This window comes from Monodelphis domestica, chromosome 4, assembly GCF_027887165.1.
Source record: "Monodelphis domestica isolate mMonDom1 chromosome 4, mMonDom1.pri, whole genome shotgun sequence".
NCBI classification, from domain to species: Eukaryota; Metazoa; Chordata; class Mammalia; order Didelphimorphia; family Didelphidae; genus Monodelphis; species Monodelphis domestica.
In genome coordinates, this window is record NC_077230.1 from 180606887 (window position 1) to 180624924 (window position 18038).

The 18038-nt window shown below is 39.2% G+C and overlaps 1 protein-coding gene across 1 annotated transcript in view; it reads left to right on the plus strand.

Moving 5' to 3' along the window:
* MYO3B (myosin IIIB) overlaps positions 1 to 18038 on the plus strand; it is a 700839-nt gene that overhangs the window by 34389 nt on the left and 648412 nt on the right. Inside the window, exons 4-6 of the mRNA XM_056793985.1 lie at positions 8035 to 8139; positions 8974 to 9073; positions 12788 to 12864. Of these exons, the coding sequence (XP_056649963.1) occupies positions 8035 to 8139; positions 8974 to 9073; positions 12788 to 12864 (282 nt within the window). The remainder of the gene's footprint in view (positions 1 to 8034; positions 8140 to 8973; positions 9074 to 12787; positions 12865 to 18038) is intronic.

The window sequence follows — 18038 nt, forward strand, 5'->3', positions numbered from 1 at the left end:
CTCTAAGTTCTCTGATGGGAAACCATCTAAATGAAATGTAATGAGAAGAAGTTATATCATTATGAAAATCTTACTGCCCAGCAAAATATTTGTTTGTACTCCAGTAAGACCAATAGAATTGTTTTCTTTAAAAATTTTCAATAGAAGGAGAATTTTGGAAACTATAAACTATGGATTTTCTTCAATCACAGAGGTTTTAGGTAAGTGTTCAGCATTAAATCTGAAAATAATGGTTTGATGCAGGAGGAAATGAGACTAGAATTTCAAAAGAATTCCTTTGACTAAAGAATTAATATGTATACTGAAAAATTCAGAAGTTTCTGAGGGTTCTAGGCTGTAGGATAAAGTCTAGACAAGGATGAACTTAGAACATATAGGAATAACTCCAAAAGACCTCTTTGGTCCAGTGCTTTCATCTTTCAGTGCCCCAATTTCATATTTTAGTTATTCCTATTTAAACCATTGCAAATCACCATTAGGAGGCAAAAATGTGACCTGGGAGGGAAAAACATGAAGCCATTTTCAACTGTAATACATTACAGTGAATCTGTTTATCATATTTCCAAGTCATTAACTTAAGCAGGCTAGATTAGAATGATAAAGAGGACAGTTCTTATGGGAGGAAAATGAAGTGTGAAAGATTTGAAGGCTATGGGAGACCACAGGTCTCTGTAATGGTCATAGTAAAAGAGATCAGGGTCTTGGGTTCAAGATGAAGAGGACAGCAGACTCCTGGAAGTGATGCCAATAACAAAGGGCTTCAGGAAGAAGATGGAGGACTCCTAAAAAATACTCTGATATGGGAGAGATCACTTGCTCTAGAGTCAGAGATCCTAGGGTTTACCTGTACATTTCTCTGGGTGTCAGCTTCCTCATCTGTAAAATGGGGCTGGACTAGAAGACCTCTGGGATCTCTTCAGGTCTTAGTTCTATGATCCTGTGAATTCTGCTTGCCATTTTGATACTGGTGGCAGTGGGGTCTTAAAGGAAAGTTGGTGGGATCCAAAAAATATTTTTTATTACTTGAAAGGATCTCCCACTGCTATAAATTCACACATTATGATTGCAGAGTTTTCAGATTTCCATCTCGGGTCTTCAGAATTATTCTATGAGTCTTTAAAAGAAATCGATGTTCAACAGTAAACAACTTTTTCCATTTTTCTTTCTATTTTTCCATCTGGGGCCTTTGGAATCCTCCTCTGAGTATTTTAGAAAATTGACATGGAGAGTAGACTTTTTTTTCCTATTTTTCTTGGGCCTAGACAAAACAAAACAAAACTCATTAAATTTGAGATTCTCTAAGCAGCCACATAATCCTGATGATGATGAGGGCGTAGGGAGGACTCTGGGAATGGAAACATGCTCCTTCTTCTGAAATGGATTGTCAGCTGTGTGGGAGGGAGTGAAGGGGCTGCCACTTTTTTGATCTCCTGGGGTGGAGGAGGAGGAGGCTTGGTTGCCTCTTTCCTTCCTCCCTCAAACTCCTAGGGGGCTATTTTATTTAATGCATCTATAGATAGTTCCCTGGTGTGCCTTGAAGGTGATTCACCTTCTTTTGGCTGAGCATTGTCAGCTTGCATTTCTCTTCTCAGGCTAGCACCAGGCACAGGGTAGCCCAGCCCCTGCATTTTCATGGCTCTGGGGTGGGATTGTCAACTTTCCTGGACACCTTCCTCCAAAGGGGCTCTGAGGGGTTTAATTATACGTTTATGGGATTCACTGGAAGGCAGGCAGGACCTCAAACACTGACATTTAAGCAAACAAAAGACACCTGCATAATGAGAGCCTCTCTTTGTTCTTGGGTCTGCAGCTGAGTGTTGATCTTGGTGACAAAAGCAGTGCTCTTAATTCTGATAGGGGCTTTTGGAGGTAAAGGAAACAAGTTTATAGGTCAGCTGGCTGGCTATGATATATTGCTGACTTAGGGCTCTGCTGCAGGATGGGGCTGTTCTTAAAGTAGGGCAGGCAGGAGAGATGCCATAATGTGCTTTTGGGAAAAAATTCCAGCATCCTCTGACCATTACATAGCATTTCATTTATGTTTTCTCCCTGTAGAGTTTTAAGAGCAGAACTGTGGATCTGTTTTGGGGTGTGCCTGAGGTGGTGGGTGCCAGTGCTGTGGGTTTGTGATAATGAAAATACTATCATACTCTATATTTGAAGAAAGACCTTTCTTTTTCTTCAAGGACTTCAAAGAAATCTACTGTAGATTTATTTGCTGGTGTAGCTTCTCCAATCAATCCTTGGGAAAGAGATCATCATCCAGACCACTGCTGAAACTCTTTGCATGCTCACTTTAGAAATCTGAAGAGGCAGGAAAGCACAAGAATGGAGCCAGAGGGAAGATAGGGCCCTAGTTCCCCACTGGGCTCTCTGGATACATTTTGGGGAAGAAACTAAAGAACAAAAGAATCTCTTTAATCTACCCCAAGCTTTCTTGCATCTCCAGGATAGCACTGACAGAATATATAGGGACAGGGCAGTAAAAAGATCACTGGCTCTGAAGTCACAGGACCAGAGTTCAAATCTCACTTCTGACACTATCTGTGTGACCTTGGACAAGTCACTTAACTACTCTGGACCCCAGTTTCCTATAAAACCAGGGTTGGGGGGGTTTCTTTCAAGTCTAAATTTGTGATCCTCTGCAATGCTATACATATTTTTTTTCTTATTTAGTTTAGTCCTGGTAGGAGCGAGGGAAAAGGAGGGAATTGTTCTTCCCCCTTTTCCATCTCCCCCTTCTCCAGGATCTCCCCCATCAGCTCCTGGATCATGTATTGCTCCCTGAGTCCCTGTTTTTGGATTGAAGCTAGCACAAGTCCTTATTTTTCATGTTTACTTTAAAAAAGGTTCCTGAGCTATCTGGCTGAAAGCATTTCTAGTACTGGTTACTATGGAAACTAAGGACATATTTTGACCTTCGTCTCAGTACCAGGTGCGCATTTTACACACTAGCGAATGGAGTAACTTGACGTTCCTGTAAAATCTCTCCTGGGTGGATGGTTCTTATGCCGGTTATTGGACCCATTGCCAAGGATTAGTGCTCCTCTCCAGGGTTAGCTAGCTAATCTGATAAACCGAGACACACAAGTGTCAACACCCTCTCCCATAATGCCTCATTCTAAAGAAGGGAGGAATGTGGGATTTAAGGCACAGAGATTGGCCCGGAAGGGGCTGGCGGAGAGATTTCGGAGAGGAGTTATTTTGTCTTGTGGATGTTCAGGGCCAGGATGTGAGACTCCACAGACCCCTGCCTCCATTACCTACATATGAGGACTGCTCTGTCCCTAGCCTTTCCTCCCAGTGCTGTCCTGGAGATGCAAGAAAGCTTGGGATAGGTTAAAGCAGTTCTTCTGTTTGTTAGTTCCTTCCCTAAAATGTATCCACAGAACCCACTGGGAACTAGGGTACTTCCCTCTGGCTCCATTCTTGTGCCATCCTGCCTTTTCAGGTTCCTAAAGTGGGAGTGCAAAGAGCTTCAGCAATGGTCTGGATGATGAACTATTTCTAAGGACTGATTGGATAAGCTACAGCCCAAGAACAGTCAGATGGGAGATTATGGGAAGGTTCCAGGTTTAGACAGGATCTACAATGCTTATATCCCTGAGTCTCTGCTCCCACATCTGTAAAATGAGAGGATTGGAGTTATTTAGTCTCTAATTGCCTGATGTAATTTTGATGGAACCACACACATTTCTAGAGTAGATAATGCTACCAGTTTTGAACTCTATGATGTACCACACATTTTAAAGTGCTTAAAAAAAGATAATAAAATAAATAAATATGTAATAATATATAAATATGAAATAAAAAATTTATAATAAAAATAAAAATAATAAAAATATAATAGTTTATATTTACACAGTGCCTAGTTAGGTGCTTTTACAAATATCTCAATTAATCCTTAAAACAATCCTGCGAGGCAGATGTTACTGTTATTTCCATTTCCCAAGGTGGACAGAGGTCAAGTGACTTACCCAGAGTCACACAACTAGTAAAATGTTTGAGGATGAATTTGAATTCAGTGCTTCCTGATTCTAGGTCTGTTGTTCTAACCATTGTACAACCTGGCTGACCCAAAGATTTAAGTCTTGACAGTCATTTCGTATTTTGACACATACCATCTTAATTATTTCTATTTTACTGGGTGGGAAGGAGAGAAAGAGAGGCTCAAGAAATAAATTATTAAGGGATCTTGAACTTGGACTTTATTTTTTTTTAATAGTAAACTAAAGGTATAATCTATTACTCTGCAATATAATTATATATAAAGTTTGGAGGCAGAATAATTGAAATAGTCTCTTCATAGGGGGTCAGCTACATAGCTCAGTGGATTGAGTGCCAAGCTTGAAGACAGGAGATTCTGGGTTCAAATCTTGTTTTGGACACTTCCTAGCTGGGCAAGTCAGTTAACCCCCATTGGCTAGTCTTTCCCTCTCTCTTGTCATTGATAGTATTGATTCTGAGAGGGAAGGTAAGGATTTAGAAAACCAAGAAAGAAATAGTCCCCCCACTTCCTATATCTTGGGACTGCCTACCAGTGTTGGTGAAGATGTGGCACACATGCAGATCTAGTACTCAGAAAGCTGCTCTTTTCCCCCACCTCCCAGCGCTCCAGGACATTTTTTTCTTTGCATGCCTCACCCCTCTGTCCAGTTGCTCAAAGCAAGCACTTTCTCCCTCAACAGTTTTAATTTGCCCTCTGGGCACTTGAACTGGGAAACGGTTCACCAAGGATGGGTGTTCTAAATAGCACTTCATCATTTCATCCCTTCATAGCAGTTGTTTTATGTAAATGTAATTGATCATTTTTAAGACACAATTGGGGGCATCAGTAACATTTCTTTTCTCACTAAGGTATTTTTAAGATATTTAATTAGTTTATGGTAATGCACTTATAGAATGGGGGCAGTTATTTTATCCTGAGATTTTAGATGTTTCCCTACCTTCCCTTAATAGAATGCACTGGAAGATGTCAGATATGTAGGCACTGGGCCCAGAAAAGTCTGAAAATGTATATGTTATCTTCAGAGCAGACAGAGCAAGGTTTGCCTACCTATTTGTCTGGTTCTTTCACTTTTTCTTACAGGGATGAGAGGTTTCTGGCACGTAAAATCCTCAAAGTCTCTTAGAGGTAGTAAGAAAGTATTCTAGGAAGTTGAAGTTATGATGTAGCTTCCCAGAAATCATTCTATCTCTAGTTTCTTGGGTTGTCCTGACTCTTAAAGAGAGTTTCCTTGCAAACAGTTCAAGCTAGGATTTCTAAAAGGAAGTCATTCTTTTGATGAGATATTTGCCAATGTGGCAGTATTCTACAAATATTTTACCAATGATGTTTAACAATTGGCTAATGTTCAATGTCAGTCAGGTTATATCTGACATTGATCTAACTAAAGTTCAATGTCAACTAAAATTTAAAAACATATGTTTCCCTTTCCCTTTTCTTTTGGACATCTTAATTACGAGATTAAGGTGAAATGATTCCTATTCTCTCAGGGAAGATAGTATATGTATATATGTAATTTCATATAAAATATTAGGCAGATTTTGTTGGTCTAGTGCAACAAATGCAGCCTGCTTGCCCCATAGCCTTTCAGAGTGGAGAGAACCAGATTAAAATTGGGCAATAGTTAGCAAAATAAATAAAAAGACAACAAACCGAAATTATGTTCACATGTGCTCTTCTGAGTCAATATAGATCAATATAGAATCATAAGGATTCTTATATACAATTTAGTGACCCCATTTTTAATTGAATGTGACACCAATGGTATAGAAATTCCCAATAAAGAAATTCCCTGTACTAATTCAGATTGGCTTAGAGTTATAAAGGCAGCTCGAGTTCTAGACTTAGAATGAGGAATTAGTCTGAATTCTTCCCCAGACAGTTACTAACTATGTGACCAGGAGTCCTAGTCCCTTGACTTCTCTTTGACTCAATTTCTTCATCAGTATAGGATATACCACACAGTGTTTAAGAGATAATGGGAGATGAAATAGGATAATCTATATAAAGAATTTTGCAAACTTTAAGTCATTAAATGAAGTTAGCTAGCCTTATCAACATCATTAAATGTCTTAGAGTACTATTGAGAGTTTAAGTGATTTGTGTAAGGTTACATAGTCAGTATGTGTCAGAGATAGGACTTGAACTCAGGTCTTCTCAACTCTGAGACTGGTTTGCTAAATAGTAGATCATATAATCTCTCCTACAAAACAATACAAGGTAATTGTGTGGAAGGGCTCCAAAAGAGCTGCAGGGTTTAATAGAGGCTTCCTTTTTTATTTCCTATTATTTTTCCCATTATTCTACCTTTATTCAAGGTAGAAGGCAGCCCTTGAGCTGAATCTGGAAGGAGACTCAGAATTGTAAGAGGTGAAGGTAAGGAAGGTCTAATACCTCTCTGGTTTGGGGTTCAGTCAGGACAAAGTTCTAGATGGAGATGGAGTCCTTTGTCTGAACAGGGAGTGCATGAAGGGGAGTAATGTTTAATAAATTTGAGAAAATAGATTGAAATCAAGTTTAAAGAGCTTTAAATTCCTCTGAGTTTATATTTGAACCTAGAAAATATAGTGAGCCATCAGAATTTAAATTTTAAGATAGGGAATGAGACTAGATGGCAAATAAAAATGAAAAACGTGCAATTGTCCTTTATTAAAATTTAAACATTATTAGTACTTAATGATTTGCTAGTGTCTTATCTTAATAGATAGTTCTGTATTATAGAAAAAATATAAATGACTGCATATATGCTCATCCATGTTTGCTGTTTACTTTTTTGACTTTGTCTAGATAGTTTTTCCTCAAAGCCACAACTGAAGTTTACCTATTAGCAGTTATCCACATTACAGATTTTATCCGAAAGGGAAGAAAATCTATAGCCTCTGTAGGCTTTGCCAGCCTGGCAAACAGAGATCTATAAAGTAATGGCTGTTGTCATATCATGCAATGGCAACTCTGGAAATAAAAGAGACAGAAGGATCTGGGAGTGGTTCGGAAGGAGGAGGAGGAGGGGGCTGCTGATCTGAAAAGACCTGGCTAGGAATGATGAACTAATGATTTAAGCAAAGATCACTTTTATGTGGGTCCTAATTGTATTGCTCCCTCATCCTAACACAAACTTTGATAGATGGTACCCCATTAATGGGAAGCGCACAGTGCCATTTTCTCCCTTGAGATCGGAATGTTTCATCTAAGCTGTTGGCAGCACATGCCATCAAGTCTAAGCATAGAGATATGGCTGCTGCCAGGTTTATATTGCCTGCCAGCGGGAACATTGATGGAGTGAAGGTTTGAAATGACTGTAATTTGTTGCCTCCCAGTTATCAAGTGCATCAGTCTTGCCTTTCTAGCCTTTTCTTATCCTCAGTATCCCCAAACAAAGTTGAAAATTTTTTCAAAGATATACAGCTTTCCAATGAATTTGGATTTATAAGATTATTCTCTTCCAAAAAGGAACACTATGGAAATATATTTTGTGTGATAATGCATGTATAACCCAGATTGAATTGCTTATCAGCTCTGGGAGGGGGAAAGGAAGGAGGGAGGCAGACAATTTAGATCATATAACTTCAGAAAAATTATGTGGAAATTTGTTATTACATGTAATTGGTAAAAAAATTTTAAAATTTAAAATCTAAAAAATTAAAAAAACAAACAAAAAGACACAGCTCACCAAGAAAATGGGAATACTGAATTATTCTCCTCAGTTACCAGAGACTATACATTTATGTGCTTTCTCCTCCCAATTCCAAAATAATGTCTCATGCTTTTTTAAATGTTTTACTTGCAGTAAAAGTTTGTCATCTTTTCGGTTATAAACTGCCAGTCACAAATCATCACCCTGACTAAAGTGTCCCCTTATGGGAATGAGATCAGCCTGTTTAATGCAAAGCTGGCTTCTAATTAAGTCTAACCTGGGATTTCTGAGCAGAAGATTTACCTGGTAAACTCTAAAAACTGAAACAAGTCTGGTGAATAACAAAAGTTTTTGTTTTTCTCTTGTATGTGTATGTTGTTTCTCTCTCCCACAGCTGTGCAATGGAGGTTCTGTCACGGATCTTGTCAAGGGTCTCCTGAAGTGTGGCCAGCGGTTGGATGAAGCTATAATCTCCTACATCTTGTGTGGAGCACTTTTGGTAAGGATGCCTGTCAAGCTGGCAGAGGGTACACCTTGTCTATCCCTGTCTTCTATGTCTATGCTACGGAAACACAACAATACTGTTAGTCTTGAGGGAGAGAAATGAAGAAGGGTTGGTATCTCCCAAGTGAGCCCTCAGAGAGTTGTTTAACCCAAGTACAAATTGTCTTTATTAGACTTAAAAAAATAGTAGGGAAGGGACAGCTATGTGATTAAGTGGTGTGGGTTTTAAAGTTAATATACAATAAATCAAATACTATGTTTATAAGGTTTATTAATAATAACAACAATAAAAAAGAACTAGCTAAAAAAGGTGCTAACCCTGCCTGCTTGCAAAAGAAGAGAGTGGGAAGCGGAGCCTCAGAACTTGTACAAATGTGACCACTCAACTGTGGTGGAGAGATTAAACGGAATTTTGGGAAATACTAAGGGACTTCTGGGGGATGAAGTCCAAAGGTTCAAAATCTCCATTTATACATACCCCCTTTTAAACTAATTTTTGTTATTATTAATAAATCTTATGAATATGATATTTGAGTTATTATATATTAATTTAGAAACCCATAGTAGAGAGAGAGCCAGGCCTGGAGTTTGAAAGACTTGGGATCAAATGTAGCCTACCTGTGTGACCCTGGGCAAGTCACTTAACCCCCATTGCCCAGCTCTTACCACTTTTCTGCCTTGTAACCAATAGCAATATTGATTCTAAGACAGAAGGTGAGGATTTAAAAATAAATGAGTAAATACATAGCAAGATAATTGTTTTCAAATAAAGGAGCTAACTTTTTTCCTTTGGGGACCGCCATGATGGCGGTGGTATTTTTGCACACAGGGGCTCCAGCACTTGCACAACAACCGGATCATTCACCGCGATGTCAAGGGGAATAACATTCTTCTAACAACAGAAGGAGGAGTTAAGCTCGTTGACTTTGGTAATGACTGTTCGCCATTTGTTTTCTTGACTGTCTCTGTTTAGCCAAAGGCAGCTCTTTCCTACCATCTTACTGGGGGCCTGGCTGCAGCACCACAGGCTGTGAGGGGCTTTTCCAGCCGGGAACATGGATCCGGGGGCTGCACAGTGGAGGGGGAGCAGATGGAGCACCCTGGGAGATGCTGTCACAGCATCTATTTGGGGGTTTTAAAAGCATTTCCTATTAACAATAAAAATGTTGCCCAAAAAACCCTTTTAGTTAAAAAAAATGCTGATATTCTGGTAAGAGCACTCTGCATCTGAGGGCAATTGCCTTTAATTTGATTTCTGCCATTCCTTCTTTTGCATATGAAAAGAGAAAGCAGTTTGGTCTCTCAAATGACTTTTGCTGGCTTCAGGCACATTTGCTCCCAGTGAGCAGAAGGTAAAATGGTCCTGTGGGTCTGAGAGCTAACTTCCATTTAAATTGTGATTATTGCTGTTGCATGTGAGGTTGGTTAAACTGGAAACATCAGTGTGAAGTGGGACTGGGGAGAGGAAATCTAGAGTGATGGCAGCTAGTCCCATGGATCTGGTGAGCATCTCCTCTGGAAATAGCACTTATAAGGAGAGGCTAACAGGACCCAGAAACAGGATGGTGTGGTGGGATGGAGGACTGTCCTTGAAGTCACTAAATTTGGGGTTCACATCCTGTCTGACACTGATTAAATTTGTGAGCCTCGGCAAACCAGTGTACTATACTTCTGTTTCCTTCAGAAGATTCCATGGGACTTATGTACTAAATAATAGAGGAGTTGTAATATTCTTTGCTGGAGGGAGTTCCTACACCTGGAGTTCCCCATGGTAAAGCAATCACAGATTCTTCATGCAAACAGGCTGGCCGATATTTTTATTACTATTGTTTAGTCTATTAGTTGGTTCTGACTTTGTGACTCCATTTGGGGTTTTCTTGGCAAAGAAAATGGAGCATCTTGCCATTTCCTTCTCTGGCTCCTTTTACAGATGAACAAACTGAGGTATACAGAGTTAAGAAATTTGCCCAGGGTCACATAGCTAGGATAGATTTGAACTTAGTTTGTCCTAACTCCAGGTCTATCCACCCAGTGATCTACCCCAAAGGTTGGTTATATTCCAAATAGAAATAAGAGTACTAAGCAACCACAGGGTATTTGTAACAAATCTATGGTTTAAAGAAAAAAAAGAAAAGAAAGAAAAAAGAAAATTAAAATTAAAATGCAGTATTTTACTCTTTATATATTTATTTATAAATGTCAAACACAAAATCAAAATGAAGATTAACAGCTCTGTTTGGATATTCACCTAGAAGTGTTAGTCATTTTATTAACAGAAAGAGAGCCAGGAGACTAATGAGATACCTAAATGAGTTAAATAACCTGTGCAAGAAAAAAAAATCATTTGAAAATACATCATGGAACTGGTTGGGATTGTTTTTTATTTTCTTTGTTTATCTGTCAGGGAGAGGATAGAAGGCAGCATTGAGCAATCACAACCCAGACTGGAATGAATCCCATGACATCAAGCCCAGAGCCACAACCAGGATTGGGTGGCTGCAGCTTTGCTCCAAGGCATCAAATTCAGGGAGTGCTGTGAGCCCTTGTAGTCCTCTAGCAGCATAGAAATGACTGAGTTTGACATCAAGTATTAACATCAAGTTAACAAAAATTATGAATCAAAATAGGAAACTATCAGATGGCAGGTTCCAGGGACCTCTCCAGCCAAAGACTATTCTTGATAGCCTATAGTTTCTCCTCAACTCCTTCCAACTAAGGAAGTGCTTCATGTTTCTTTCCCCAGGAGAGCTGTTTGGCACTCATCCTGTGGACAAAAAACTCCAATCATGTCTCTGTTCAAGGCACTTGGCAAAGTGTCTTGGGGTGGATAGGGAACAGCCCTGATCTCACTATTGATCATCATATAGCTTTGATTTGCTCTGTTTTCTACCTGGGCTGGTTTGCTCCTCCATAGAGAACTCTTCCTCCTTCCCCTCTCTCCAGCATATCATCATGGTGCTGGCCTTGGTGGGTTTTGCTCATTGCAGCTCAGAATGTTCAAGTAGGTGGTAAAGTCTCTAAAACTAAGGGCTTGGAGTCAAGAAGAACTGAGTTCAAATCCAGATTCAGACACTAGATGAGTAACTCTAGGCAAGTGACAACCTCTGTTTGCTTCAGTTTCCTCTTCTGCAAAATGTAGATAATAATATCGCCTCTCTTCCAGGGTTGTTGTAAGAACCCACTGAGATAATATTTGTAAAGGACTCAGCACAATGCCTGCACATTGTAAACACTATAAAAATGTTAGCTATTATTGTTATTATATTATTATTATTATTATTCTCAGACTCCCTACCAAGAGAGATTCTAGGCATGTGCCACCATTCCCAGTTTGCCCTTCACTTTTTCTTTTAAACTCTTACCTTCTGTCTTAGAATCAATACTGTGTATTGGTTCCAAGGCAGAAGAGCTATAGGAGCTAGACAATGGGGAGTAAGTGACTTGCCCAGGGTCACACAGTTAGGAAGTGTCTGAGGCCAGATTTGAACCTAGGACCTCCCATCTCTGGACCTGACTTTCAATCTACTGGCTGCCCCCATTGACCTTTACTTCTAAAGCTGTATATACATTTACATATAGAGTAGATTGAAACTTTTAATTGAATTGACTTGAATTTTACCTGGTTATTCACTAACTAATTTGTTTAAAAATCAACAAATATTCATTGAATAAACAAGTTGGGTATACAGACAGGAAAAAATCATATTAAGAAGTCATGTTATCATACTGACTACCAGGCATGTGCCTGATTTCTCCAACCCTATTGGAAGACAACCAGAAGTTGGCCAGTTCTCCACATGATCTAGAGCAATCCCAAGATTTTCTGGTTCTGGGTGGGAGTAATGGTTTCCCTGTTAAAGTCATGATCAGACCAGCATGCATTTGAAATCCAGTGCTTATGAAATTAGGTTGTGAGGATAAAGGATGCAAATGAAACTCTACTACACATAAGCATCAATCAGCTTTATATAAGCAACTTAACTTTACTACATAAGCATCCCTTTCTGAAGGCAAACATCTGCCTTCCACATGTTGGGATCTACCAAATGAAATTGGTTCAGCCAAGGAGAAACCTCTAGCTACAGCTGCCCTGGCTCTTAGTAAGGTCATAGATTAAGAGTTAGAATGAGGAAACCAAATTCAGAGAGATTCGGAGATTTGCTCAAGGTCACCCAGCTAGAAAGGGGGGATTTTGAGCCTCCCCCCCACTTCAGAAAATTCCTAGTTCCTGGAAGCCATGTAGTTAGTGCTTTTTCATCAAAAACAGACTTGATTGGAAGGAGTTTGTATGTGAAAAGGCTTTTATGACAAAAAAAGATTAAGAATCCCTGATCCAGTCCAGTCTCTTCATTTTATAAATGAGGAAGCTGAGGTTCAGAGGTTCCTCAAGCTCACACCAATCTTAAGTGGCAGTGGCTGGATTCAGACATGGAGTCACAACTCCAAATAAAGAATTTTTCCTACCATACCTCTCTGGTTACCCCATTTATGAAAATGAAGACAATCCCGTGGGAGACCACACAGTTTATAGTCATGTTCATGCAAAAATATACTTCCCTCTAGTGAGTCAACTAAAACTGAAAATAGTGTGTGAGACAGCATCATTGGCTCACTTCCAATTTCCATCCCTTGCTTTAATCCAGGTGTTTCAGCTCAGCTAACCAGTACGCGTCTACGAAGAAACACGTCAGTTGGCACACCATTTTGGATGGCCCCTGAGGTAAGCACTGTGTGTCTAGCTTCTATATGTCACTGTGTGTTTCTGCATGCTAGAGCAGTGTTTTGGTGGTATGTTCTTCTGTAAAGTATCAAGGGAGGGAGTAATACAGGAAGAAGAAAATTGGTTGTTGGCGTTTTCCTTTTTTTTTTCCTCTGGCCATAGAGTGATAGTCCCAGAAGTGGTGGTTGTTACTGACTAACATTGCTTAGTCAGGCATGGTTAGGTAGCAGTTTGTCTGGAAAAAGCACAATGTAGTAAAAACACTGTTTGATCTGAAAGTCAGGGAACCTGGGTTTAAATCCTTTTCCTTATATTATCTACCTATGTGAACCGAGGCAAATCAAGGATCTTCCCTGGGTCTCAGTTTCCTCATCTGTAAAATAAAAGAGTTTAACTTGATAGCCTCTAATGTTTACTCCAGGTCTAAATCTATGATCTTGGAGTTTTACTGGACTGCAGGCTTAGTATGGGTAGCAGAGCAATGTGTCACCTGAAAAAGCTAGTGCAATCTTATTAAGGTTAAATTAAGGATCAGTTAGTCAATTAACATTTATTTCTGTTGAGTTGTTTTTCAGTAGTGTCCAACTCTTCAGAACCCCATTTGAGATTTTTGTGACAATGATACCAGAGTACTTTGTGATTTCCTTTCTCCAGCTCATTTTATAGATGAGAAAACCGAGGCAAACAGGGTGAAGTGACTTACCCAGAGTTACATAGCTAGAAAGAGAGGAATTGGAGTCTTCATTATCTGTTGGGTGACCTAGCTGTCCTGACATTTATTAAATTCCTACTATGTACCAGGCACCACATCAAGTTCTGGTGATACACAGAAAGGCAAAAGACAGTTCCCTGCTCTCAGAAAGCTCACAGTCTTATGGGAGAGACAACATGTAAACAAGTATGTACTCATAAACTATGTATAGGATGCATCTGAAATAATCCATAGAGGGAGGGCACTGGCGTTAAGAGGAATCTGGAAAGACTGCTTGTAGAAGGCAAGATTTTAATTGGAACTTGAAGGAAACCAGGGAAGTCAAAAAGAAAATCATAGCTTCCAGGAATAGGGAGAGCATAATTTTGTTCTACTTCATCAGATTACATCTGGAATATTATTTTCAGTTTATTTGCCACATTTGAGGAAGGATATTGTTAAACGTGAGTGCTTTCAGGAGAGGACAATCACAATGGCGAAAGACCTTGAGTCCATGTCATATGAGAATCAATTGAAGGGACTGGAGATCATAAGAATGGAGAAGAGATGACAAGAATTGGTAATAGTAATAGTTGTACAATGATTATCTGTGAAAACTTGGTGGCTACTTTTAGGAATGCAACAATCCGGGACAATCCAAAAAGATTTATGATGTAGAATACTATCCACCTCCAGTGAAAGAACTGTTCGAGTCATCTTTCACATCAGTGTATTTATGGTCTTATTTGGGGGGGTTGGTTATGTATGAGTATGCTCTTAAAGCAGTGACCAATATGAAAGTGTGTTTTGCATGATAATACAAATAAATTTTAAAAAAGAAGATAAAAGAAAGCTACCCATGGGGGAAAATAAGAAGTGGTAGCTTCTTAGAATGGTAGGGGATAGCTAGATGGCTCAGCAGATTGAGAGTCAAGCCTAGAGATGGGTTCAAATTTGGCCTCAGATACTTACTTCCTTGCAGTGTGACCCTGAGCAAGATGCTTAACCTTCATTGCCTAGACTTTATTGCTCTTCTGCCTTGCAACCAACACACACCTAAGATAGAAGGCAAGGATTCTTCTGCCTTGCAACCAACATACACCTTCTAAGACAGAAGGCAATGATTCTTAAAAGGAAAAAAAAGTTAATGGTAGCTGTCTTTCCATTTTTGAAGGGTTATCAGGTGGAAGAAGAAATAGATTTGTTTTGTTTGATTTGTTTAGTCCTGGAAAGTAGAACAGGAACAATGAAAGGAAGATGAAAAGAAGCCAATTTAAGCTTGAGAGCAGGAAAACTTCCTAGCAAAGCTAGCTAGCTAGAATGGAATGGGTGTACTTGGGCAGTGGTAGGTTTTTCTCTCACTGGAGATCTTCAGGCAGAAGCTAGATTACTCCTCATCCATCTGCTTATAGTGGGGATTCCAGTTGGGTAGAGGTTTCACTAGATGACTGCTGAGATCTCTTCTAATGCTAAAATCCTGTGATTCTCTTGTTTGCTCCCTGTGACATGATCATTCCTCTTATGAGCTCTGTTGTTGTTATTATTATTTTGACAAGATACAGGCCTGGGCTTAATTCAATCCTGGGGCCATCTAAAACCAGTTATGGGACTTCCTGTGAAATGACGCATATGGTGGTTTGGGAAGTCTCCCAGCTAGATAATAGCATGCTCTGAAGCAAGAATATCTAATCAACTGAACATTTAATTTGTGCAATATCCTGTGCCATAAACGAGACTATGCCTCTGGGATTACACAAACTGGCCTTTTAATAAGAGGTCTCAAGTATAGAAGATGTGCCAAAGGGATTAGAAGGGATTTGGGGGCAAGGCAAGAAGGGCTGTTCCTCCTTCTAGTTTTGGACTAGCGGGTTCCTGTGTTAGCTCTTGGTTGGTCTCTTCTTTAAGAAAAGCATAGTTGAGGTCACCAAGCTCTTCTCCAAGGTGGAACAATGGCATGCTGTGGAAGGTCTTGTTCACATCACAAAAGAGCAGCAAGATGGTAGCCTCAGAATCAGTAAGTGTAATTAAAAGAAACCTACCCTGAGTTTTGTACATTTCCAAGAGGTGTCTGGGATTAAAAAAAAAAAAAGAATTTTTTTCACCTTTCCAACTGTAGCTGGGGTGAACAAAATAAGCACAGTGTTTCTTTAGAGGGTAGTTTCGTGGTCTGATAGTGAGCTTTTAATACCCAGATTCCCTGGAACTGGATCAGATCTCAGCAGGGTCAAGTCAACTCTCCATCCTGCTGAGGTGGATAAATTGAGTCGAGGCAGTTTACTTTGCGGGAGTCCCTTGGATGAGCCTTTGAAAAGCCCGACCGGCTGACTGCTCTCCATGCAGGCACCAAAGATTTCATCAAGCAGTCATTGAGATCTCCTCTGTGGCCTTTCCTGCAATCCCTAGGATTCAGCTAAAACCCCAGGGCTACCAAGCATCATTTCATTCCTAGTGTTTATTGTCCAAATGAAGACTATACTTAACTAATACAATGATGGAGGTCTATGTCCAGTACTCCTCTCTCTCTCTCTGGATTGTCCACAATAACAAATCAAAATGTGAAATACCAAATACTTAATTGATAATGATCAAATTGAGTGTTAAGTGTGGAGTAGTGAGAAGAACACTAGATTTGCCATCAGAAGATCTGAGTTTGATTCTTGGCCCTGACACTTACTTGGTCACTTTTATATACCTCAAGGCCTCCGTTTTCTTAATTTGAAAATTAAGGGAGGAGGTGAAAGTGTAGATTCTTCTTAATTAAAAAAATTAAAAAGAAAGCTTTTGGACAAGATGGTAGCCTAAACCAGTTTTGAAGATACTGCTAAATTAATATTCTCTCTAAATGATAGACAATAGGAGGGTGAGGGTTCATATAGTGGTTTTACTGTGTTCTCACTTTGAATATTTAAATAGAACACTGATGTGGCATAGTAGATAGAGCCTAAGATTTGGAATCATGAAGATTCCTCTTCACAAATGCCAATCCAGCCTTAGACACTTACTAGCTATGACCACTTCCAAGTTATAATCTAAACTCTAGCTGAAAATGAAGCAATGACAAACAAATGGACTAGACATTAATTAAGAGAATGGACATTTTTGTCACATGAACAGACAGCTAAAGAAAGCCAGTGTCCCGTCCTCTGATTTTTTCTCTCTTACTCTCAAAGGCTATAAAGAGAAAAAACAATCAAAAAATTATCAATTACTTACTTTGTGCAAGGCACTACAGAATGCTCTAGAATAGCTGTCAGTGAACACATTCATCCATTTGCTTCAACCGACCAGCTGGTTCCATGGATTGTGACTATAGCAGATCTAGTGGCAAATCCTACATAAAGAGGGGTCCCAAACTTTTCTGTGAACTGAAGCTATCTTTTATTTCTGTGAAGCATTAGTGATATTTTGTTGGAGGAAGAGGGACAGGAAAGGAGGTTGTAGAATGACCCTATTAAAGAGATTAAATATTAAATAAGCCTTAAAAACTTTTTTAAAATAACAAATTTTATATAAATATTTAAATTTTAAAAATTAAACATTTGCCCCAGTTTCCTCATCTGTAAAATGAGCTGGAGAAGGAAATGGCAAACCACTCTGATATCGATGCCAAGAAAACCACAAATGGGGTCATGAAGACCCAGACACCACTAATGCACTAAACAACAAAATATTTAAATAAGCACTCTGCTAGGATACTACAGTTGCACCTACTACTAAAAGCTACACCAAATATCATAATGTGTTATATATATATATATATATATATATATATATATACATGTATATATGTATACCTACATAGATGTATATTTGAAAGAGTAATCTATTACTCCCAGGAGTCACTGATCACTGAATTTATTTTTATTTGGAGAGATTTAAATATATTCTTTAATTTAATTTAATTTTTCACCACTTTGACTTTCCTCTTCATTTCAAAAGCACCAGCAGCTGAGATATCTGATTTAACACGTGAGGCTCTCCAAACTAAGTAGCTAAGTAAATGTGACCCTTCTCAGATTAAACACTGACTGGCTGTCAAGGAGCATAGTTCTTCAGGACAGTGCAAAGGAGCAACATAAATTAACTGTCTCTTCAACACTGCCCGTTCGTTCTTACTAGCTGCCTGATTGAAGCTGCTAAATGCTGTAGAATAGAAACTGTCAGTCAAGCAGAACAGTAGAAGAAATATGATAGAGCATGATTGACGATGAAACTTGGTGCTCTCTTCCTAGCTCAGATGCTCTCTTCCTAGCTGGGTTTTTGGGAGGGGGGAGAGAACAAGATTCCTAACAGAAAAGATGAAAAATAATCTTAAAGGAGAAAGAACAAGCAAGTAGGGGGAATGGGAAAGGTGAGACACCAGGGACTATCTCAGGGAAAAATGAATAAACAAAACAAAGTTTTCAGTGTTGGGGCAAATGGAAACAGTAGCTAATTTTTCCCAGTCAAGATGGGAAAAGAAGGGCCAAGAGATAAAGGTTTC